Raw genomic sequence first — 25,422 nt, forward strand, 5'->3', positions numbered from 1 at the left:
TCCTGAGTGCAGGGGCTTCTATTCCCATGGAGGTGGAGTGTACCACCCAGCCAGCACATGAATGTGTTTACCAGCTGGGAAGCCCTCTTGGACCCCATACTGTAGGGATTTTGATGGAGGCTTCATCATGTAGTTGTGATCGATTATTAATCCAATCTCCAGCTCCTCTCCTCCCCAGAGGATAAGACAGGCACAGAAAGTTCTAAGCTTCTAAGCCCCCACCCTGAGACTATCCAGGAGTCTATCAAGAGTCATCGCATTAGAAATCGCCCAGGAAATTCTAAGGGATTTAGGAGTTGTGTGTCAGGAACCAGAATCAAAGACCAAATACTAAGAATAAAGATGCTCCTAATGTCCCTATCACTCGGGAAACCACAGAGAAGTTTGGGAGGAAGGCCAAGAGTGTAGGAGCCAGAGTTGGTGAATTGGAACAAATCATTTCATTATTCCAAGGGTCAGTTTCCTCATCTATAAAAGGAAGATGATCGTGATGGGCCTGTCACATATTAAGCACTCAATAAACATTCCATTCCTTCTCCAAGCCCCATGGTCTTACTTCCCTTTCCCACACTCCTCTGCCTCTGCCCAGCCAAATCCAGGGGTTTGGAACGTGAGACCATGGCCCCTTAGGATCAGTAAAGTCCCAGGCACATTGCAATACAGTGGACAATAAGTGATCATTCTTACATGTTTGCTGCCGTAGACACCTGGGAACTAGACAGGAAGCCCATCGGCTTCTCTGACTCCCATCAGTATTCTCCCTGCTCTGACATGCGGACAACACTCTTTTTAGATCTTGAAACATCCCTCAAGATGGATGTCATTGTCTCTATCTGTGATTTAATAAGAAATACATATTTGGTCTTTGTCCCCAGCCCCTGAGCAATAGGTGTGAGAAGAGCATCTTTTGCTATTCACAGGCCCCTTTCGGCCCTACCTGAGTTTATGCCAATGATATAACTCTTGGGGTGGAGGGACCCTAAAGAGCTGGACCCTAGAGCATTTGCCAAAGGAACCAATCCCTGAATAGAGGTCTCAGCCCCACCCCTGACCTCAGGGAATGGAGAAGAGCTGGAGTTCATTATAATCACTAATGGCCGAGGACTTGATCCGTCATGCCTTCATGATGGCACCTCCATAAAATCCCCTAAATGACAGAGAACAGAGAGCGTGCAGGTCCATGAACACATCAAGGTGCGGGAAGGACATCGCTAGAGAGGGCATGGGATCTCCATGTGCACCTTCCCTTCCCCCAACTTTGCCCCGTGCATCTCTTCTAGTTAGCTGTTCCTGAATTGTACCCTTTATAATAATAAACTGTTAATAGTAAGAAAAGCACTGTACTGAGTTCCATGAGTCATCCTAGAAAATTCTCGAACTTGAGGAGGATGTCAGGGGAACCCTTTGAATTGATAATACCTGGCCAGAAATTCCAGTGACAACCTGAGCCTTGCAACTGGCATCTCAAATGAAGGACAGTCTTGTGGGAATGAGCCCTTGACCTGTGGGATCTGATGTGGACTCCAGTAGATGGTGCCAGAATTGAATTGAACCGAATGAATTGAGTTGAATTGTAGGAGAATTGTTTGGTGTGAGGAAGGAAGGAAGGAAGGAAGGAAGGAAGGAAGGAAGGAAGGAAGGAAGGAAGGGAGGGAGGGAGGAAAGAAACACATTTGGTGTCACAGTGTTGTGAGGAAACTGAGTCTAAACTGAGGGTTAGACAGGGGTGGAGTCACGAGTCCGTTCCCAAATGATCTCTGTGCCCAGGCTCTCCTCTTCACCCTGGCTGCCACCTTGGCTGAGCAACTCATTCCACTTAGCAGTGCCTGCCTCACCATCTCCTCAGCCCCAGGGACCTCCCTCTAGCCCAGAGTCCTTAACTGCTGCTTACACTCCCATGTCCTTACTCCCCCCTACCCGAGAACATTCCTGCCCCCCTCCTCCCACCCCTAGCCATCAACCTTCCTCCCCTGAGAAGCCATGACATCCTTGATCCTTGTACTCGCCCTCAGTCAACTCCCTGGCCTTATTCCCAAAGGCGCTCTCAGCTCTCACCCCTCCTCACGGCCGCTACCCTCCACACTCACAACGAGTCCTTACCTCCCCTGTGTTCATTTGAATGAAACAAGACTCTCCAAATCCTTGTGTAATAAAACCTTGGAGGGGGGGATTATTTCACCCCCTGCACGTGAGAGGAGAGGGAGCCAACGCTCCCCCTCTGGCTTAACAAAAAACTCACAAGTATTTATACCTTCTAGAAAACAGAGATGTGAATTTAAATATTATTGCCAGGGCAACCCATTATTAAGGAAGACAAGCAATCAGAATCGCAAGATTTTAAAACTTAAAGGTGACTCTCCCAGGACAAAGCAACTTCCTCTTAAATGTGATTGTCTGACAAGATTCCTTTGTTAGAAATAACATTTGTGAGGCTGGTTTTATGATTCAGGGAAGAATCTGCTTTCATTTCCATGGCCTCAGGAAAAAAAGGAACATTTTCTCCTTATATAGAAGTGGGGATTTTTTATTGTTTTGGGGGGGGTGGGGGTTTTAGGGGATTTTTTAATGGTTTTTTGTGGGGGGGGGTTGTCACCACCAGTTAGAGGGATCTGGAATTTTTAAGACCGAGTGCTGGAATTCCATTAGTTAGCACCAAAAGAAACAAAGGCAGGTCTGAAGCGGGTTGTTCACAACACCCAGCCATCCGTCTACGTTTCCTTCAAACAGTGGCTTTACCATTTGCCTACATCAGGACTTGTCTAACTTAAGTGTGCATGAGTCACTTGGAATCTAAAATGCAAATTCAGGGGCACCTTGGTGTCTGTCGGTTGCTTTCAGCTCAGGTCACGATCTCACAGATTTGTGAGTTCAAGCCCTGCATCAGGCTCTGCGCTGAGAGCATGGAGCCTGCTTGGGATTCTGTGTCTCCCTCTCTCTCTGCATACCCCCAAAATAAATAAATAAATAAATATTTTGAAAATAGAAAATTTATTCATTTTAAGAGAGAGAGAGAGAAAGAGAGAGAGAGAGAGAGAGAGAGAGAGAATCCCAAGCAGGTTCCACAGTCCCAGCACCGAGCCCGACATGGGGCTCAAACTCACAAACCATGAGACCATGACCTGAGGTGAAAACAAGAGTTGGACACTTAACTGACTGAACCATGCAGGTGACCCATCAGAATAAATAGCTGTGTTTGTTTGTTTGTTGTTGTTGTTTTAATGCAGGTTCAGGGGCACCTGGGTGGCTCAGTGGGTTAAGCATCAGACTTGCAGCTCAGGTCATGATCTCATCGTTCGCAGGTTTGAGTCCCGCGTCGGGCTCTGTGCTGACAGCTCAGAGCCTGGAGCCTGCTTCAGATTCTGTGTCTCCCTCTCTCTCTGACCCTCCCCTGCTCTCGCTATCCCTCTCTCTCTCTCAGAAATAAATAAAACATTTAAAAAAAATTTAATAAATAAGTAAACATTAATAAATAAATAAATGAGTGAGTGAATGAGTGAATGAATGCAGGTTCAGATTATGATTCCAAAGGTCTGGGGTGAGGCCTGAGACCGTGCATACCTAACACGCAGGTGCTGCGCTTACCATTCGTCCCCAGATCCTGAATGGGAGGATCCTGGATGTTTATTCACGCTTTCTCCCCTCTCCTCAAACCTCTACCCCCACCCCCAGGCCCCCAGTTCTCACTCTCAGCAGATGACCTCATTTCCTGTTTTACTGAGAAAATAAGCCATCTGTGGGCGGAATTCCACAAGCTCCGGCCACACCTACCCAGCAGTTCTATACTCTTCCTGTCCTGTGTCTCACTGTGTCTCCCTGTGTCTCCCGTATGCTGCACCCCCAGCCGGTTCCCCCCCCCCCCCCCCCCCCCCCCGTCCTTACCCTAGACCCCGTCCCCTCTCCCTCCCGCAGAGACACCCACCCGGCAAGGTGCTGTCTCTCTCCTCTGGCACTTCCCCCTCCACTTAAGCAAAAGTTCCCTCCCATCTGAAAGGCACCAAAGACTTCAGGTCTCTTCCTCCAGCTTCTGCCTCGTTTCTCTCCCTTTCTGAGCAGCTCTGCTTTTTCTAGACACTGACTCCAGCCTGTCCCCTCTGGCCCCCTAAGCGCCCGCCAGTTGGCTCTTGCCCCAGCCGCAACCAAAACTGCCTTGTCAAGGTCAAGGTCACCAAAGACCTCCATGCCGATAAACCCAGCAGCCTTCCCCCAATACCCCGCTCCCCCAAGAGCAGCATTTGCCTGTCACCTTGGTCTCCATGGCGCACGCTCCCACCTACCTCACTGGCCCTCTGACCTGTGAAGGGCTGACTCCACTTCTCTTCCCTCTCTACGCTTACCCCACCAGCCCCCTCTGGTCATTCTGTGGCTCTAAAAGCCAACCGTACACACGACTCCCAGGTTCAAGTCCCCAGCCCAGGTGGTGGCGCCAATGCCGGACCAGTATGTCCTGCCAACATCTTGACCTTTCCATCCAGGTGTCTGTCAGCTCTCAGAGGAGACGAGGCCCAAACTGAGCTGCTGATTTCTCTCTTCTTTTAAAAAAAAAAAAAATCATATTTATTTATTTTTGAGAGAGAGAGAGAGAGAGAGCACGAGCAGGGAAGAGGCAAAGAGAGGGGGACAGAGGATCTGAAGCAGGTTCTGTGCTTACAGCAGTAAGTCCTATGCGGGACTCGAACCCACGAACCGTGAGATCATGACCTGAGCCCAAGTCAGACGCTCAACCGGCTGAGCCACCCAGGTGACCCTCATTTCCCCCTATTAAACCCATTCTGGGGCGCCTGCGTGGCTCAGTCGGTTGGGCGTCCGACTTGGGCTCAGGTCATGATCTCACGGTTCATGGGTTCGAGCCCCGCATCAGGCTCTGTGCTGACAGCTAGCTCAGAGCCGGGAGGCTGCTTTGGATTCTGTGTCTCTCTCCCTCTCGGACCCTCCCTTGCTCATGCTGTCTCTCTCTCTCTCAGAAATAAATAAAACATTTAAAAAATTTTTTAAATAAATAAATTAATTAAATACATAAACCCGTTCCTCCGGCAGTCTTCTCCACCTCAGTAAAGGCAAATCCAGCCTCCCAACAGCTCCAGCCAAAACCTTATAATCAATCATCCTCGATTCTTCTCTACCTAGGCCCCCCCCCCCAGGCTGATCAGCCCCCCTGTTGTGAACTGGGAAAGAGTGTCCTCAGTGCAGGCACGGCACCTCCACTCTGGAGTTCAGCATCACCCACAGGCCAGGGATTCGTGTCCAACTGCATGCGTATTGGCAGCGTGCCCTCTGGGGGCAGCCTCCCAGGCTGTTCCAGTTAAAAGGCAGTTGTACTTCCTGCTGCTTGGCACTTGCTTCCTGCCCACTTTCCAAGTCTGGTCCTGCCCCTCCTGGCAGTTCCTGATGGCCTTTCAATAAATTCTTTTGTTGCCTAAGAAAACCAGAAACTCAGACCGATAACTGTCGAGAAAACTGTAGGAATCCCTTCCTACCCTTACAATTAGAAAACTTCGCTTCTCCGTCATCCCCTGAAGTGCTCCGGAGAAGACTGCCAGAAGGCGGCCAGAGATGCCACCAAACTGAAGGCCAGTTGGGACAGGTCTGCTCTGGCGGACGCAAACCTGGTCTCCTCTTCATGCCTCCCTGTCTGCACCCCCAGCGTTCTGCTCCCTTCTGTGGGTCCCTCCTCCATGTCTGTGCTGCAAATGGCGCCAGTCCTCGGGTATCCAAGCTCTCCCTTCTGCCCTTCTCAGCCCACAAGCTCACCAGGGCATCCTTCACGCTCATAAGATGCAACCCCACCTCCCTTTTCTGAGCTGCAGACCGCCCCCTGCTGGAAACTTCCATCTGTGCCGACAGCTCAGAGCCTGGAGCCTGTTTTGGAATCTGTGACTCCTTCTCTCTCTCCCCTCCTCCACTCACACTCTGCCTCTCTTTGTCTCTCAAAAAATAAATGTTAAAAAAAATTTTTTTAATAAAAATAAAAACCAACTCCTAGGCTCACCCCTTCGAGATTCTGATTCAGTGGATGTTGAATGTGAGAGATTTTCCCAGAGGATTCTGGATGAGGGTGGGGACCACTCATCCTCATACGGGGCAGAGTATAGACAACTTTGAGCTTCAGCCTCTGACTGGCTCTCACCATTTCCAAATGAGTACCATGTTGTCTGGTCCTCACATGCACTGCACTCTCTTAACTGAGTGGCTATACATAATGTCCCCTCTGCCCGGTGACCCTGTCCCTCAAGTGTGTCACACAAATGCTTACTGGTGCCTCTGTCTCAGCTCAAATGAAGACTTCAGGAAGCTTTTCCCGATCTCCCCTGGGTTAAACTCTCTGTCCTCCATGGAGCCTAGTTCGCTGCGGACTGAGAGGGGCCCTTTGCTTCAGAGCCCTTGGCCTCCTCTGTCGACCAGATCCACGCCATCCTCAAGTGTACATTACGGTGACTTCAAAGAAAACAAAAAGGGAAATCTTGTTAAATCAACGATCTCACTTAAAAGTGTTCTTAACCTTTAAGAACTAGCCCCCGGTGCTTAAAATCCCAAACATTTGGTCCTTTGTGGAGGCTGGGAGCCACGTGAGGCAAGGGTCCTGTTCACCTTGACTCCAGGAAGTACAAGGAGCAGAGCAGGAATCAATACTTGTATGAAATGAAGGAAGCAGGGGCTCCCGGGTGGCTCAGTCGGTTAAGCGTCCGACTTCAGCTCAGGTCATGATCTCACGGCTCATGAGTTTGAACCCTGGGTCGGGCTCTGTGCTGACAGCTCAGAGCCTGGAGCCTGCTTCGGATTCTGTGTCTGCCTCTCTCTCTGCTCCTCCCCCACTCATGCTCTGTCTCTTCCTCACCTCAAGTATACACAAGTATTAAAAAATGTTTAAAAATAAATAAATAAATAAATAAATAAAGGGGCGCCTGGGTGGCTCAGTCGGTTAAGCATCCGACTTCAGCTCAGGTCATGATCTCACGGTTCGTGGGTTCAAGCCCCGTGTCAGACTCTGTGCTGACAGCTCAGAGCCTGGAGCCTGTTTCAGATTCTGTGTCTCCCTCTCTCTCTGACCCTTCCCTGTTTGAGCTGTCTCTCTCTCTCAGAAATAAATAAAACATTAAATAAATAAATAAATAAATAAATAAATAAATAAATAAGTAAAAGGAAGGAAACAGCATAGGCTCCTCTAACTCTGGCTCCCTCTACCTCAGGGGAGCCCTGCTGGCAGCTCAGACTGCCCTTGGGAAAGGCATTCTGGCCGCTTGCCTCAGTTATGATAATGGGGTAAGAGTCCCTCCTTCATAGGGCTGTTGAGGGGCTAAGGAGACAGCTTCTGCAACCGCATCTGCCTCTGTTTCCTTCCTTCTTTAACGTGGGAAGTGGAAGCTGAGGCCCTTAACAGTACAGCTTGCAGATTCCGAGGATCCACACATTGACCTTCTCATCTGCTCTCCAACAGCACACGGGTTTGGGCCTTACCAGCAAGGACCTCACCCAGTATCTTGGGAGTTTTAGTGGCTGCATTTAATTTTTGGTTTATTTATTTGCTATTTTAAAATCAGATATGGGGGGCGCCTGGGTGGCTTAGTCGGTTAAGCGTCCGACTTTCGCTTAGGTCCTGATCTCGCGGTTCGTGGGTTCGAGCCCCACGTCGGGCTCTGTGCTGACTGCCAGCTCAGAGCCTGGAGCCTGTTTCAGTCTGTGACTCCCTCTCTCTCTGACCCTCCCCTGCTCACGCTGTCTCTCTCTCTCTCTCTCTCCTAGAAATAAAACATTAAAAAAAAATTAAAAAAAATAAATAAATAAAATCAGATATGGAGAGGGGCACCTGGGTGGCTCAGTCGGCTGAGTGTCGGACTTCGGCTCAGGTCATGATTTCACAGTTTGTGAGTTCAAGCCTCGCATCAGGCTCTCCGTTGTCAGTGCAGAACCCACTTCAGATCCTCTGTCCCCCTCTCTCTGCCCCTCCCCTGTTTGCACCCTCTCATAAATAAATAAATAAATAAATGACGCTATGGAGGGAGGGAGCTAGTATTTGATAGGTATAGCCTCAGTTTGGGAAGATGAAAACATTCTGAGTGGGGATGGTGGGGATGGTTGGACACCAATGAGAATATACTTTTTTTTAATTTATTTTTTTTCTTTTTGAAAGATTATGAGTGGGGGGAGGGGCAGAGAGAGGGAGAGAATCCCAAGCAGGCTCTGTGCTGTCAGCAAGGAGCCCCATGTAGGGCTCGAACTCACAAACCATGAGTTCATGACCTGAGCCGAAATCAAGAGTGGGACGCTTGACCAGCTGAGCCCCCCGGGTGCCCCACAGTGCAAATATACTTAATGCCACTGAACTCCACCCAAAACCAGTTAACATGGTAAAGTTTATGATATGTATACAATTAAACCTGCAGTCTTGTCCACCTTAGTAAAGGCAAATCCAGACTTCCAGCTGCTCTGGACAAAAACCTTATAATCATCCTGACTCGTCTATAACTAGGCCCCCCCAAGCTTACAAGCACCCCTGTATGAACTAGGAAAGGGCTTTTTAAAAAGTGAAAGTTGGGGCACCTGGGTGGCTCAGCCAGTAAAATGCCTTATCTCAGGTCATAATCTCATGTTCATGGCTTCGAGCCCCACATTGGGCTCTGCGCTGAGAGCGCAAACCTTGCTTGGGATTCTCTCTCTCTCTTCCTCTTTGCCCTTCCCCCACTCACTCTCTCTCTCTCAAAATAAATAATGTTGAAAAAAATAAAAGGCACCATTTAAAAAAAAAGGAAAGATGGGGTGGGGGGCGCCTGGGTGGCTTAGTTGGTTAAGCGTCCAACTTCAGCTCAGGTCATGATCTTGCAGTTCGTGAGTTCAACCCCTGTGTCAGGTTCTGTGCTGACAGCTCAGAGCCTGGAGCTGCTTCAGATTCTGTGTCTGCCTCTGTCTCTGCCTCTTCCGTGCTTGCACTCTGTCTCTCACTCTCTCTCAAAAATAAATATACATTTAAATTTTTTAAATAAATAAATAATAAAAAATTTTTTTTTAAAGTGAAAGTCGGATACCTCGCAGGCTCAGTTGGTAGGTGTGGATATATTCCACAGTGGATGTAGAGATGACTTAAAAATTTTTTAATGTTTTTTTTTTTTTTATTTCTAGGAGAGAGAGAGAGAGAGAGAGACAGCGTGAACAGGGGAGGGCGAGAGAGAGAGGGAGTCACAGACTCTGAAACAGGCTCCAGGATCTGAGCTGGCAGTCAGCACAGAGCCCAACGCGGGGCTCGAACCCACGAACCATGAGATCATGACCTAAGCGAAAGTCGGACGTTTAACCGACTAAGCCACCCAGGCGCCCCTTAAAAATTTTTTAAAGATGACTTTTAAAAATTTAGGGGCACCTAGGTGGCTCAGTTAAGCGTCTAACTTTGGCTCAGGTCATGATCTCACTGGTGGTGAGCTTGAGCCCCACATCAGGCTCTGTGCTGACAGCTCAGAGTCTTGCACCTGCTTAGGATGGATTCTGTCTCCCTCTCTCTCTGCCCCTCCTCTGCTCACGTTCTGTCTCTCTCTCTCTCTCTTTCTCTCTCAAAAATAAATGTTTAAAAAAATTTTTTTATAAAATAAAATAAAAATTTTTAATTTGAAAAATGTGAAAAGTCTACAGTAATTTAGTTACAAAGCATGAGGGGCGCCCGGGTGGCTCAGTTAAGCTAAGCATCTGACTTCAGCTCAGGTCATGATCTCACGGTCAGTGAGTTTGAGCCCCACTCGAGCTCTGTGCTGACAGCTCAGAGCCTGGAGCCTGCTTCCGATTCTGTATCTCCTTCCCTTTCTCTGCCCCTCCCCCACTCATGCTCTGTCTCTCTCTCTTAAAAGTAAATAAACGTTAAAAAAAATTTTAAAGAAAAACGAAAAAACAAAGCATGAAATGAGGATGAGACTCTGTCTGTAGGGACTATAGGGACGGCCATGATATCAACTGGGTCGGAGAGGAGGCAGAGCAGATGTAAAACGGGAAGGGGGGGAGAGGGGGCTGTAGCTGGCACCCTGGGAAAGAGCCAAGGAGAGCCCAGATCAGACAAGAGTCAGAATGTGCAGGGCGTGTCTTCTCAGGAACTGCGCCCGGGCACCTGAGCACGTGGCCGCGCAGCCCTTGGCACAGGTGAGGGGCTAGAGAAATCACGTGAGCAAACAAGAGCTGGGCCTTAACTGGGCCATCTAGTCTCTTGACCTGTCCCCTCTACCAAGACCCCCTTAGAGGCCCAGGCCCCACCTAAGCCCCATGGTGCAGGAACCAGTGTTCTTTCCCATAAGAAAGCTGTTGGTGGGAGCAGACTTCACCCCAGGGTCCATGAGGCCAATCTGGACCCAAACACCTCTTACCACCACCACTGCTGTGAATCCGCTAAGTCTACTGAGCTGCAGCCATTAACAGCCACCCTGACTGGTGTCTCTGCAAGCGGGACAGCCAGGGAGTCGGCCAAAACCCGCCATGCTGCTCACAGCCCTCCCACTCCCTCCCATCCCTCTCCCTCTGACTTAAGTCTTACCTTCCAAGTCCAGCCTTTGCCCTCCTGGGTAGTGATCTCTAGGTTCCCTGGAATGTCCTGACAGGGGGAGTGTCTGTCTGGGGACTTCAGACATCTGTCTGTCTAACAGTGTGATTTGTAAGGAGTGCTTTGTGACACATGACCTCTGGGGCAAGTGGAGTAAAGGTCAGGCACGTGGGCAGTTATCTGAGTGACACTCAAGAACTCTGGACACCAAGGCTCTGGGCGAGCTTTCCTGCTTGGCCACACTGTGTGTTACAAACCAGGGGGAGGTCTCAGGCCCAGGACCCCACTGGGAGGAGACAATCTACAGGAAGCTTCACGCTTGGAGCCTCCCCCCGCCTGTCCCCCCTCCCCCCCCATTCCACCCTACGCAACCTGTCCTTTGGTTGAAGGTGTATCCTTCTGTTAAAAACACTGTAATCTTGGGGCACCTGGGTGGTTCAGTCGGCTGAGCGTCCAACTTCGGCTCAGGTCATCAGCTCACTGTTCGGGGGTTCGAGCCCCGCATCGGGCTCTGCGCTGACAGCTTGCTCAGAACCTAGAGCCTGCTTCAGATTCTGTGTCTCCCTCTCTGCCCCTCCCCCATTCGTGCTCTGTCTCTATCGCTCAAAAATAAATAAATGTGGGGGGGGGAATCCCACTGTAATCTGGGGGCACCTGGGTGGCTCAGTTAGTTAATCGTCCACGGACACTTGATGTCAGCTCAGGTCATGATCTCACAGTTCATGAGTTTGAGACTCACGTTGGGCTCGGTGCTGATAGAGTGGAGCCTGCTTGGGATTCTGTCTCTCCCGCCTCTCTCTGCTGCTCACACACACACACACACACACACACACACACACACACACACACGCTGTCTCTGAAAATAAACTTAAAATCACACAGGCACTGTGATGTTAGTGCTTTTGAGTTGTGTTGGTCATGCTAGTATTAGATGCTGAGGATGGGTTCAGAGACCTGAGCTTGCAGCTGGTGTCTGAAGTGAGGGCAGTCTCATGGGGACTGTGCCCTCAAACTGCACAGCTTCCCAAATTCTTTACACCTGCTTTGTGACCACCGTACTCTGACCTTCATGATCTGCCCAACCCTTGCCAGCCGGGCCTCACCCCCCATCCTCTCCCCCTCAAGTAAAGCATGGTCCCCCTAAGGCACTGAAGAGCCCCCTTCCCCAGGTATCTGGCAAATGAACCCCCTCCTTTACTTCAGGCCTTTCAATCCCATGGCACCGCCTCGGTGAGGTCTCCCCTCCCCCCCTCAAGCTCCCTCAGCCCCAGCCCCTACCTCTCTTCCTGCCTCACTTTGTCCTCTGGGAACATTATCACTATATCCACGGCACTCAAACTTGTATTCCCCTTATTTCCTCTCCATTCCCTCACCAAACTAGAAGCCTTATAAGACCAGAAGAGAAAGATCTTGAACTTTGTCCTCTCCTGTGGCCCCAGGACCTAAAACAATTCCTGGCACGTGCTGAGTGCCCAACAGATTCTTGTTGAATGAATGCCCTCTAGTACCCTTTAGAAGTAGCTCTTCGGAAGCAGGCTGCCCGGCTCCCACTCCTTCTCCCTGAGAGGCCAAGTCTGCAAAAACCAGGAAGCCTGACCACACTTGGCTTGAGACCGTTGCTGAGGGGGAGAAGGAAAGACTCAGTAAGGCCGAAGACCTCCAGGAGAGGCCCCTGGCCCAGACCCTAGTCTTGACCCTCATACCTCCTTGTTGTTAGGAGCCTAGAAGGCCCCTCCCTCTCTGGGCTGGAGCAAGTGCATGGAACTCTCTAGCCCTGATCACTGTGTATGTGTGAGCACGCATGGGGAGCGGGGAGGGGGGCAAATTCCAGCTGGGACAGAGGAGTAAGGGAAGACAAGACCTCACCAGGCAGGGGCGACTTTTATTTGAAGCCAGAAAACACCTTTGAACTGCAATCTGTGTCCGTAAAAAACAAACAAACAAACAAAAAGAAACCGGGACCCTAAGGGCCTGGGAAGGGGAGGGGAGGGGAGAGGAAACGGGTCCTGTTAGGCCACGTAGGGGAAGTGGAGCAACAGCCCCTCGTAGGGCTCCAGCTTTAGGTGCTCCAGCTCGAGAGAGGCACCCTCCTCGCGGCCTGGGTGGGTGCCGAGCAGCAGACTGACCCTGGCTGGCAGGCTGGCCATGGGCGGCAGCCTGGCTGGCTGGCCGACACCCCCAAAGTTGAGCACTACCAGGAAGCGCTCATTCTGGTCCCACTGGCGGGCGTAGGCGAAGAGGTCAGGCCCCGAGGAGAGGACGTGGAAGTCCCCATGTAGCAGAGAGCGCTCCTTGCCTCGCTGGTCACTCAGTCGCCGGAACAGAGACAGGAGGGAGTTGGGGTCTTCATTCTGGCCCTGTTAAGTGACGGTCACAGCAAGAAAAGATGAAGGACACCCCTGGGCACAGACTCCTACAAGCCACACACACCCCGCCTCGGCTAAGCGGGCCTGGCACACCCCAAAACCCTTACCTTTACAGTCATGTTGGTACCTCCAGGTCCTGAGGTGTCAGGGAAGCCGGATTCATCCCAGGGCATGAGTGGAGCCTTTGCGGGCTGAAAAGCAGGGAAAACAGGATTTGGGAAAGGCCTGGGCCTGCTCTCCCTTCGCCTTCCGTTCCCAGCCCCATCCGTGCAGGGCCTCCGCCGACCCTGGCCTAACTTCTACTGGACAAGCAAGGCCGGCCCCCACCTCAGCTCCCTGCGCGCCCTGTCGCGTCAGTCTGGAGGGCTTTTGTCCCAGACGGCCACAGGCTGGCTTCCTCACTGCCCTCCAGTCTCACTAGAACTTCTGTGGCCACACAATGGCAAACTGCCCCCATCCCCTCTTCTCTAGGCCCCTGACACTGCTCTCTTTTGCACAGCACTTAGCAGCACTGGGCATTGTTAATTTTGTTTTAACGTTTACTTATTTTTGAGAGAGAGAAGCAGAGTGCATGTGGGGGAGCTGCAAAGAGACAGAGAGACACAGAATCCAAAGCAGGCTGCCGGCTCCGAGCTGTGATCACAGAGCCCGACATGGGGCTCGAACTCACAAACCATGAGATCAGGACCTGAGCCAAAGCCAGACACTTAATCTAGACTGAGCCACCCAGGGGCCCCAGCATTGGGAATCTTTATTCTCTTTGCTTATTATCTAACTTCCCCACCTCCAGCTCTTCTGTGCATTGCTGTGTCCTCTGTGCGTGGCATATAGGAATTACTCCATAAAACCGTGGAAAACCTGCATGATCAGTTCTGTAAATACCAGCTTGGGTGTCAACCTCTAACCCTGAGGCTAGAGCTAAGTGAGCACCTTCATGCTCTTAGCCCATCTCAGCACTGGCTACCGTGTGTTTCTCTTACTCATCCGGGTCCCTCTCTAAACTAGGAGTTGCTGGAGGGCATGAGCCCACCAGAGTACCTACCCACTGCCCACATGAATGAAAGAATGAATGAATGGACTGATGGCTCCCATATGGAACACCTACGAGGTACCAGGCATTGCATTTTCAAATATGCTCTCACTGAATCCCAACTTCCCTCTAAGAAACGCAAGGTCCCAGAAGAGGTGATCAAGACTAGGGCCGTGAAAGAAGTTGCCAGGGCAACTCGGCTACTGCCCAGGTGGCCGACCAGGAGTCAAACGCAGTTCCACCCACGGCTCACATCTACCTGCAACCAGCCACAGACCCATCGTGACTGGGGAACATGACCTCCCGCACTGCACCAGGGAGGCGGCCAGCCATACCTGGCCAGGCAGGGTAGCTGCCTCCAAGCCAATCTCGTCTCCATAGCTGAAAACCGGGGTCCCTGGCAAGGTGAAGAGCAGCAACTGGTAGAGGCGGAGAAGATGGGCCGGCACAAAGGAAGTCAGGAGCCCCGCCTGAGACACCTGCAGGGATGGATGCACTGTGAGCCCCAAAGCCCGCCTCTGCCTCCATCTGCCCACACCCTTCCTCTAAAAGGCCTCCTCCCGCCCCTTCTCCCCTGACTATGGTACTCACACTCCAGCTGCACCAGCGACTGTCAGTGGCATTCAAATACTGGGAGACCAGGAGTTCTGCATGCTTCCCGGTGGAAATGGAGCCTGACAGGTACGAGCTAGTCAATAACAGGTCCTCAGTGGATCCAAGGAGGCTCAGGATCTGCTGAAGTTCAGAGGACTCGGTTCCCGCGATCAAGAGTCTGTACAGAGCAAGGCAGGGAACAAGGTTGGTTAAGAACAATCAAAGAATGAAGGTGAAGAAGGTTCTTTGGACAGGAAAGCCCCATTCCTGGGGTCTGGCACTCTACTGAGGGGTTCCCACAGTGAAGCGGAATTGGCGGGGGAGGTCTGGCACCTACCTGTCTTCGCTGAAGCTCTTGGTAATGTTCTGCCACTCAGCCAACAACAAAGGCGCGTTCTAGAAGAAAAGAAACAAAGTCAAGGACCAGGGAACGCTACCAAGCCCTGAAGCGTTCCTCTGCTGTCAGCCAGGCTCTGCCTCTCACAGGGAAAGGAACTCACCGTCAAATTCTCCACATTCCGAACCTGGAACCCATCCACACCAGCCTGCAGCCAAAAATTCAGAGCATCCTATAGGGAAGGAGGCAAAAGAACAGAGGAAAAGCCTTCAACACTCTGATGCAAAGGCTTAAAAAATCCAGCCCACGCTAAACCTCGCCTACCACGCACTACCTATGACCTCGGAAAAGTCACTTGTCTTGACCGGCCTCACTTAACTATCAGCCTTCAGCTCCCTCCAATTCAATTCTACACCATCACTGATTCTTTTTTTTCCTTTTTTTAATTTTTTTAAGTTTATTTACTTATTTTAAGAGAGAGAGTGAGAGGGGCGCCTGGGTGGCTTAGTCGGTTAAGCGTCCGACTTTCGCTTGGGTCATGATCTCGCGGTTCGTGGGTTCGAGCCCCGCGTCGGGCTCTGTGCTGACTGCCAGCTCGGAGCCTGGAGCCTGTTTCGGAGTCTGTATCTCCCTCTCTCTCTGACCCTCCCCTGCTCACGCTGTCTCTCTCTCTCCCCTAGAAATAAATAAAAAATATTAAAAAAAAAAAAAAAGAGAGAGAGTGAGAGAGAGAACACGCACAATCATGGAAGGAGCAGAGACAGAGAGGGAGAGAATCCCAAGCAGGCTTCACACCGTCAAGGCAGAGCCTGATGTGGGGCTCAAACTCATGAATGGTGAGGTCATGACCTGAGCCAAAGCCTAGAGTCAGATGCTTCACTGAGCCACCCAGGTGCCCCTCACCATCACTGATTCTTAATGCTATAGCATTTCACTTCTGAATTCCTCCCCATCACAAATCACACGGCTTCTCCTTTGATACCTATAGAAAAGGCCCAAGAGAAAAAGTTATGTTCATAAACATAACTTCATATAGGAGTGCCTGGGTGGCTCAGTCCATTGAGCTTTGGACTTTGGCTCCAGTCATGATTTCACGATACGTGGGTTCGAGCCCCGCATCAGGCTCGCTGCTGTCAGTGCAGAGCCCGCTTCCGATCCTGTCTCCCCCTCTCTCTGACCCTCCACCCACTCAAGTGCTGTCTCTCTCTTTCTCTCTCTCAAAAATAATAAGACCACAGTCAGAGAGCAGCAGAGGATCCAAAATGCTAGCCAAGATCAGAAGACAAGTGTACTTACTCTTCTCCCAGTGTCGTGAGGCCTGGGGAGGTGTGCCTAAGACAGCAGGTCTGAACAAGGCCAAAGATGAAAGAGTGAAGTTCAAAGCACAGCCCCAGGGCAGTTTAGATGATTTGAGAAGAGAAGCCAGCTTTGCAAAACAGGCCCAGGCAGAGAACCCCACCCCCGAGGTTCCTTCTTCCCTTTCCATATCTCCTCTCGTCTCCATTTTCACTCAAGGCTACCAGTCCTCAAGCCATTCCATCTGAAAACATCCCCTCATCAATAACTTTTAAGATTTTTTTTTTAAGTAAGCTCTACCCACATCATGGGGCTTGAACCCACAATCCTGAGATCAAGAGTCACATGTTCCATTGACTAAGCCAGCCAGGCGACCACCCCCCACAGCCATCAATAACTTTGTTGTTGTTGTTTAATTTTTTTTAATGTTTATTTATTTTTGAGAGAGAGAGACAGCACGAGCTGGGGAGGAGCAGAGAGGGAGATACGGAATCAGAAGCAGGCTCCAGGTTCTGAGCTGTAAGCACAGAGCCCGACGTGGGGCTCAAACCCACAAACCGTGAGATCATGACCTGAGCGGACCCTTAATCGACTGAGCCACCCAGGCACTCCTACCATCAATAACTTTAAAAGGGTCTTCCTGCAATTAGCCAGGGCTGAACTAGATGACCCCAAGGGTCTTATGGAAATGCTGGGAGTAAAGAATTCTTTTTTTTTTTTAATATTTTTATTTATTTCTAGGAGAGAGAGAAAGAGAGACAGCGTGAGCAGGGGAGGGTCAGAAAGAGAGGGAGACACAGACTCTGAAACAGGCTCCAGGCTCTGACCTGGCAGTCAGCACAGAGCCCGACGCGGGGCTTGAGCCCACGAACCGCAAGATCATGACCTAAGCGAAAGTCGGACGCTTAACCGACTAAGCCACCCAGGCACCCCATGGGAGTAAAGAATTCTACCTCAGAATCCCAGCCACCAGCAAAGGGGCAGGGTCTGCTCCATTGTTGTTCTACTCATTTTAGGCTGAAGCCTAACCAACCTCTGCTAAACTGGCCAGTGTCCTAGAACCCAGGCATTAGGAGCTTGGGTGACAAAATCCCACTCGCAGCCTGCTGAGTATAGCCTTTGAGCTTCTACCTTCACTCAGGGAGAGCAGGTTACAGAAATGAGACTACTTGAGACCTCAAATCGTAAGCACATCAAGCCCCTCTGAACCCCGTCAAGCTTCTTCATTGACAGACGAGAGATGAAAGGGACCTTGGGTGGTTACAGAAAAATTTAGAACAAATATCCAAAATACTTGGCTTGGTCCCAGATGCATAAGACGACCACAATGCTTATGGTTTCAGACTGGGCTCCGCTCCAAAAATACATCAAACAAGAACTGGGAAACCAGACACGACAGGATTCCCACAGAGAAACGGCTTCCTCTCCCCAAAGGAAGCAAAATCAAACCCAGATCGACATCTGAGAAATTCCTTTCCTGGCACCATTAACCATCAGAGTTGAGGAAACAAAGAAAATGAGTGGCCAGAAAAGGAACAAGCAAAACCAGGGTGCACTGTGGGACTACCCTCTGCCTGTGGGAGGGGCGTGCCAGCTTGGCTCCAAGGAGCAAGGGGCCCCTCAGCTGGAGCCCGGCTAGGTTTGCAGTGCCTGCTGGGAGGATGGACACGGCCCCAGCAGCCAGCTCCCGTCAGCCACCAGCACCAACACACTGACCTTCATCTTGGCGCTCACAGCGTCAATCTGAGAGGCAAGGAACCATGAGTTCTGGCCCTCATAGTTGGGAGTGAGGTCCAGAATGACCCGGAGGCCTGGAACGATGGAGGAAAAAAGAGAGTTGTGAGCAAGACGCTGGGGTGACGGGAATGGAAGAAATCGACAAATACAAGTGAGTGGACAACCCCTTCTGTTACCATTTGGCACAAAAAGCTTAGATCTGAACCCCAGCAAAACTTACTCCGTTGAAACAAAGATGTGAGTGGAGGGGCTTAAAACCTCATTGAGCAGAAGGAAGGCGGTGTAGTCGAGAAGGCTAAGCTCTGGGGCCCTGGGTTCCCCACTCCCAAAGTGAACCCTCTTAAAATAAGACAAGATTCTAGTTGGATATTTTTCTCAAAAGGATCCATTCCTTTACAAGTTTAAAAACCACTGGATCAGCAAAAGCCTATATTTTGCAAACAAGGGCACTGAAGCCCAGAAGATAAGTGAATGCACACACAGCCAAGTTAAAAGTCTCTGAACAACTCGGCAAATTCATTTCAGGCTGAAGCCTAACAAACCGCAGGCAACTTGTACCTGCCTTAGGAAAACTGAGAGCCAGGCAGGAGTAAACCAAACAAAAACCCTATCCTGTCTTTCCTGTGGCCAGGCCAACCCCTTTCCAGAAGCTTCCTCGACAATCCCAGGACACCCACTCTTTTTCTTGGCCGATTGCAAGAGATTTTCAAAATCTTCCTTGGAGCCGAGAGCAGGGTTGATCTGTTCCAAGTTGGTCCCCGCGAGGTCATCCTTCTCGTTGTTGTGAATTGGACCCAGCACAAAGCCCTTCACCTTCAGGGTACTCAGGTAATCGAGGTGCCCCTTCAGGCCTGAAATGGGGAGGCAGGTTTAAAGGGTAGCCCCTCTGAGAGGTCCCTGATCGCCCCTATTCTCCCCTCCCTCAGGAACTAAGTGCGGGGGAGCCTCGATCACGAGACTCCGAGGAGCTGACGCAAGGTGCCCGGCGCATTACTTCCGAAACCATCAGCTGCCGGCTTCCGCAGGGGACGTGAGGACGCTGAGTCAGCCATCCTCGTGGAAGAGGGCGTAGGGGCAGTGTTCTTCAAAGAAAGGAGAAGCTATGTCCCCGGGTCCAGGGTGCCGGCGAGTACAGGGTGAGGTGGACAACCGTCTGCGTCAATCTGGGGACAGGATCGGAGCCAGTGGCCCGATAACCCAGGGTCGCGCCCATATCTTACCCGCTAGGTCGCCATCCTTGTGGCCCTGGAAGGCCTGCAGGTCACCGATGCGGTAGAGGGCGCCCTTGTGCCACCAGCTCTGCGCGGGCAGCTCGCGACAGCGCGGCGCCCGCACAATGATGACCACCGCGCCCGCCAGCATGCCCAGCCAGCCGAGCCAGAAGAGCACCAGCAGCGCCCAGCGGGTGCGCACCCAGCCGGGACTGCCCGCCACCTTCAGCAGCTCCTCCTTAGACAGGCCAGTGAACTTGGCCGCGGCCGCTGCCTCCGCCTCGTCGTCGGCCACCTTGATCTTAACCAGGCCGTTCTTCTCGGCGCCGCTCGCCGCGACTACGGCCATGGCCGCCCCGGACGCCGCGTTCATCGGCTGCTTCTCCGGCTCCATTTCGTTCAGCTCCACCTCCTTCATGTCCACCTCAGTGTCCTGGCTCATGGTCCCTGCGGAACCGGCGACACGATGCAGTCTGCGATCAAGTGGTGGCTGGACTCCGGCCCCGATCTCCCAGCCCCAGCCCTGCCTCCCGGGAACACGCGACCAGGCGCAGCTTCTGGTTCGCGTCTGGGGTGGGGAGGACGCAGCCTCCCGGAAAGAGACGGGAAGCCCCGCCCCTGCCCGCCCCTTAAAGAGGAACCGCCCGGATCACCCTTTCTGGGACTGCACCGGTGGGCGGCGTAGGGTGACTAATACCCCGAGCACGCTTCCCACCGCTGTGCGCCCCCGTTCCCCCTTCTCGAACCTGTTTACCCCTAAAGGTCCTCCCAGTCCGACGCTAAGAAGGTTGAGCACGGAACTACCTTCTTAGGTGGGTAGTCTTAGGAGTCTGATTTGTCCCGCCCCAGGAGTAGGCGGGGAGGGGACTTCCCCAGCGCGGGGGTCCCAGGGGCCCCTCTTCGCCACCGTCGAAGGCTGGTGGCTTCTCGGACGCTGTCCTCCGTTCGCCCCTGGCCCTGGGCTCACACCACCGCGTGGTCGGCCCAACTTCGCACGGCCGCTGGCGCTCTCAGAGCCAGCCAAACTCCATTTCTCCCCTTCCCCCCACCTAGCCTCGTCTCCTCAGGCCTGTGGGACTTGGCGCCGACCTCCCCTTCCCCGCAGGGCTTACTTACTCCAGCTCTTCCTTCAAGACTCATCTTGAGTTCGGGTCAAATAATTCATCATGCAGCAACTATTGAGCGCCCACTACAATACTCTGCCTCATTAACTTTATTGAATTAACTATAATGCAGTCTTCTCCCTGTTTTAAGATGAATCTGTTCGGACAGGAGAGTTGAAGCTGACCCCATCCCCACCCCCCGTCTCACCCTACCCCACCTCCCCCACCGCCAGTTTCCTGGACGTCGGGCAGCTAGGAATCTGACATCCAGAAGAGCCAAAAACCTAATGGACTGTAGCAAACATTCCAAGGTGGGCCTCAGGTCTGGGCCCAACATTCTGCTACAGCAGACCAGACTCTTCCCCACGTTGCAGGGCCTCCTACAGATTAGCCCAATCTCCCCAGGGTGCCAGGGTTCCCGTACCAGCCCGTCACTTCACTATGCTAAGCATTGGAGGCAGCTGCAGATGATAAGCTGCATGAGGCAGGCTGAGGGGCAAAACACAAGCTAGCACCAGCCCCCCACCCCATATTCCTCGGACACTCCTTGGCTACCCAAGAACAAATGAAAGGGGTTTAAGTGCTCCCTATTGCCATGTGGGAAACTAAACAAATGAAAAATTAAATTCCCTTACTGCCTATAGCCCATCGACAAGTCCTTGAGACCAGCAGAGTCAAGGATGACGCTTTGCTGGAGGCAAAAGAGAACTTTAGCTTAACATTATCCCAGCCTCAAGGATCCGAAAATCCAGTAAGTCTACTTCCTTTATCTCAACTGCCCCAGGGCATATGCTGGCAATCAGACTCCAAGCTGACTGCCCTCTTCCCCTCCCCCCATTTACATCTGAAGGGTCTCATGACTGAGGTTTTATTAAGCCGTAATAAGTGGCATTTCCCTAGCAACAGCTCGCCCCTCAAGGTCCTGGAAACCTTACTTCCAGAATTCCTTAGAGACTTACTCTATCCCTGACCCCTCCCAACCTGAGGGTATATAATGAGTTACCCGGCACAATCCCAGTGCAGCTCTTCCTGCCCACGGGTCCTGTCCCCGAGCTTTAATAAAATCACCTTATTGCACCAAAGACATCTTCAAGAATTCTTTCTGGGTCGTCAGCTCTGGACCTCCCCACCATCGCCCCAAAACTTCATCACAGAGGCCTTGAAGACACCCCCCCCCAACTTCCCTCCACGGAGATCCTGGGATGGAGGCTAAGTGGGGCAGAGACAAGGTTTATAGCAGGGATTGAAGGACATCAACACTATGGGGTGCAGACATTCAGGAACTACTTGTTCCTGACCAGTGCCAGCTGGGTTATTTTCAGAGAGGAGCTGAAGGAAACAAGTTCTTTCTCCCTCTCCCACCTGGGCTGGAAGCCAAGGTGGCTGTGTATTTGGAAGAAAGAAGCCAAGATCTGAAGAAATAGCAGACAGGAAGGGGGGCCAAAGGAGAGCCAAGGGTGTGAAAAGGCTCATCTTCTCCCACTTCCTTTCTGCGTGCCAAAGCCCATACTCTACCCCCACCCTAAGAAAGCCAAAACCAATTTCTACAGGGAGCCAGGCAAGTGGATAGAGGGTGGAGTTCAGACCACTGCACAAAGATGATTAAGTCCAAGGTACCCTGGACATAGCAGATAAGTACCAACCAGAATTTCTGAACAGACTTTAACAGGGTTGAAGTTCAAGATTGAGAACCGGGTTCAGAAACTCTCCTTCAGATCGTCCAACATAACAACCGCTAGAAACCTAATATCTCACTCACAGCCCCGTGGTTCCAGACAGATGAAACCATTCCTTCTGCGTGCAGTAAAGAAGCTACCTCCCCAAGTTCATCACCCCACACCCGCTACAGGGACTGCCCCGCCCCCCATGACATCAGCCTTCAAACACCTGCCAGTCTTCCAGCACAGCCAGCTTTGTCAGGCCTCTGCGTCTCTGGACATGCCATTCGTGTTTTCCCCTTTCCTTCTCTGCCACGCGACCTCATAAACTCCTGTTCATTCAAGACCCAGCTCAGGTGACAGTTTTTCTCAACTTCCGCAAAGGAATTATTTTCCATCTACCTCTGCCACAACACGTATTCTGTTTGTTTATTGCATTTACTTTTCTGAGCGCCTGTTTGCACTTGAAGACAAGTGGCAGAGACCTTGTGCAATTTGCTGGTGGGCCTGCCTGTTCAGATATAACATGTAGTAGGCACTTTATGAGTGTTTGGAAAATGAGTGGATGAACTATACCAGCCGAACCCAAATATTTCCCTTCTCAGAAACAACAAAAGTAGTGTATGAAGATAAAAGGATAAAAGTAAAAAGGAATGGGGGCGCCTGGGTGGCTTAGTTGGTTAAGCGTCCGACTTTCGCTTAGGTCATGATCTCGCGGTTCGTGGGTTCGAGCCCCGCGTCGGGCTCTGTGCTGACTGCCAGCTCAGAGCCTGGAGCCTATTTCGGCTCCCTCTCTCTCTGACCCTCCCCTGCTCACGCTGTCTCTCTCTCTCTCTCTCTCTCTCTCCTAGAAATAAATAAAAATATTTTTTTAAAAAAAGTAAAAAGGAATGTAAACACCGCATTATATCATAATAAGGAAAACAGGGGCGCCTGAGTGGCTCCGTCAGTTAAGCGGCCGACTTCAGCTCAGGACATGATCTCATGGTTCCTGGGTTCGAACCTCATGTCGGGTCTGTGCTGACAGCTCAGAACCTGGAGCCTGCTTCAGAGTCTGTGTCTCCCTCTCTCTGTGTTCCTCCCCCACTCCTGCTCTGTCATTCTCTCTCAAAATTAAATAAACATTTCTTTATTTTTTTAAATAAATAAATAAGGGAAACAGGGGCACCTGGCTGGTTCAGTTGGTGGAGCATACCATTCTTGATCTCGGGGTTGAGTTCAAGCCCCAGGTTGGGTGTAGTGATTACTTAAAAAGAAAAATCTTTTTTTTTTTTTTAATGTTTTACTTATTTCTGAGAGAGAGAGACAGCGTGAGCAGGGAAGTGTCAGAGAGATAGGGAGACACAGAATCCAAAGCAGGCTCCAGGCTCTGAGCTAGCTGTCAGCACAGAGCCCAACGCGGGGCTCGAACCCACAAACCGCAAGATCATGACCTGAGCCAAAGTCGGACACTCAACCGACAGAGCCACCCAGGTGCCCCTAAAAACAAAAATCTTTAGGGGCACCTGGGCGGCTCAGTCAGTTGGGCATCTGACTTTAGCTCAGGTCATGATCTTATGGTCTGTGAGTTCAAATCCCCGCCTCAGGCTCTGTGCTAACAGCTCAGAGCCTGGAGCCTGCTTCCAATTCTGTATCTCCCTCTCTCTGCCCCTCCCCCACTCATTCCTCTGTCTCTGTCTTGCTCTCTCTTTCTCTCAAAAGTAAGTAAACATTAAAAATTTTTTTGAATCTTTATTTTTTTAATGTTTATTTATTTTAAGAGAGAGTGGGATTGGGAGAGGGGCAGAGAGAGAGGAGGAGAGTGAGAATTCCAAGCAGGCTCCATGCTGTAAGCCCAGAGCCTGAGGCGGGGATTCCAACTCCCAACCCCAACCATGAGATCATGACTTGGGCTGAAATCAAGAGTCAAATGTTTAACTGACTTGGACACCTAGATGCCTCAAATACAAAATCCTCTTTAAAAAAAAAAGGAAAACCAAGACTTGTGACTGTTCAACCAAAAGGAAAGTAATAAATCTGGAGGGAGGAGGTGACAGGGAAACATGGAAAGACTATAGAGAAAGAGGCAGAAGTTGGCTAGAGATCCTCCGTTCCTTCAGTGCCTTTTGATACAAAAACAGATAAAACCTAATATTTACTGTAGGAATCCAAAGTATATTATCAAAGAAATTTTTTTAAGTTTTATCTAAGTAATGTCTACACCCAACATGAGGTTCAAACTCCCAACCCTGAGATCAAGAGTCACATGCTCTTCTGACTGAGCCAGCCTGGTGTCCAGAAAAGTATACGATTTACCAAGAAGAATTAAGCCTTCAACATGAGGCAGGGACCAGGTGGCTCAGTCGGTTGTGCGTCCAATTCTCGATTTCAGTTCAGGTGACGATCTCATGTTTCGGGAGTTCAAGTCCCACATTGGGCTCCATGCTGACTGCGTGGAGCCTGCTTGGGATTCTTTCTCTCTTCCCCTCCCCACTCATGCTCTCTTTCTCTTTCAAAATAAATAAACTTAAAAAAAAAAAAAAAAAACGACAAGCCTGGGGCAACGCAAAGAAAAAAGGCAGTTCCACAGTCCAGAGACCACGTGAGGCCACACATCTTTAGTATTTTACGCTCAGGCAGGCAGATGAGGGTTGGGCCCTGAAATGCAGAGGGCTAAGTGTACAGAGAAAATTCCTTTCTAAACCCCTGTTGCAAAAGTTTGTATCACATGTTTCCCAACAAATGAGGCTTGCAATTGAGCCTTGAACAACACAGGGATTTGTGGCGCAGTCAAAACTCTGCGTGTAACTTTTGACTCCCCAAATACTTAACTATTAACCGTCTACTGTTGACCGAAAGCCTTACTGATAACATAAACAGTTGATTACCACATATTTTGTACCTTATAGGTTCTGTACTGTATTCTTACAATAAAGCTAGAGAAAAGAAAACGTTAGGAAAATTACAGGAAAAATACATTTACAGTACACTACTATAGTCACTAAAAAAATCTGCATATAAATGGAGCCATGATGTATAAACCTTTGTTGTTCCAGAGCCAACTGTACCTGATCTTAGTCAACAGGTAGGGAAGTTATCCAACCCCCCACCTCTACCCCATGTACAAAAAGACAGTGAAGGTCAGAGGATAGTTAAAAACTCTTCAGGGAGGGGCGCCTGGGTGGCTTAGTCTGTTAAGCGTCCGACTTTCACTTAGGTCATGATCTCACGGTTCGTGGGTTCGAGCCCCGCGTCGGGCTCTGTGCTGACAGCCAGCTCAGAGCCTGGAGCCTATTTCAGAGTCTGTGTCTCCCTCTCTCTCTGACCCTCCCCTGCTCACACTGTCTCTCTCTCTCTCCTAGAAATAAATAAAAATATTAAAAAAAAAAAACAAAAAACTCTTCAGGGGCACCTGGGCGGCTCAGTAGGTTGAGCATCTGACTTCGGCTCAGGTCATGAACTCACAGTCTGTGGGTTCGAGCCCCACGTTGGGTTCTGTGCTGATAGCTCAGAGCCTGGAGTCTGCTTCAGGTTCTGTGCCTCCCTCTCTCTCTGCCTCTCCCCTGCTTGCTCTCTGTCTTTCAAAATAAAGACATTAAAAAAA

The 25,422-nt window shown here is 50.8% G+C and overlaps 1 protein-coding gene across 1 annotated transcript; it reads right to left on the reverse strand.

The window, feature by feature from the left end:
- Positions 1 to 12,369: 12,369 nt before the first annotated feature.
- On the reverse strand, positions 12,370 to 19,659 carry SLC3A2 (solute carrier family 3 member 2). The gene is made up of 9 exons (XM_039257690.1): positions 19,088 to 19,659; positions 18,545 to 18,718; positions 17,847 to 17,941; positions 14,998 to 15,066; positions 14,835 to 14,893; positions 14,495 to 14,675; positions 14,239 to 14,382; positions 12,981 to 13,064; positions 12,370 to 12,864 (listed from the first exon to the last, which is right to left on the reverse strand). The coding sequence occupies exons 1-9, from the start codon at positions 19,518 to 19,520 to the stop codon at positions 12,517 to 12,519; spliced, it is 1,587 nt and encodes a 528-aa protein (XP_039113621.1). The 5' UTR covers positions 19,521 to 19,659; the 3' UTR covers positions 12,370 to 12,516.
- Positions 19,660 to 25,422: the final 5,763 nt, after the last annotated feature.

The sequence above is a fragment of the Hyaena hyaena genome, unplaced genomic scaffold (genome assembly GCF_003009895.1).
Source record: "Hyaena hyaena isolate Hyena2069 unplaced genomic scaffold, ASM300989v1 scaffold_632, whole genome shotgun sequence".
NCBI classification, from domain to species: Eukaryota; Metazoa; Chordata; class Mammalia; order Carnivora; family Hyaenidae; genus Hyaena; species Hyaena hyaena.

Coding starts and splice junctions, on each gene's coding strand:
- SLC3A2 (XM_039257690.1), bottom strand. CDS start 19,520: ATGAGCCAGGACACTGAGGTGGACATGAAGGAGGTGGAGCTGAACGAA. Junction 17,942..18,544: donor GCAATCGGCCAAGAAAAAGA/GTGGGTGTCCTG, acceptor CCATCGTTCCAG/GCCTCCGGGTCATTCTGGAC. Junction 14,676..14,834: donor AAGAGCTTCAGCGAAGACAG/GTAGGTGCCAGA, acceptor TGCTCTGTACAG/ACTCTTGATCGCGGGAACCG.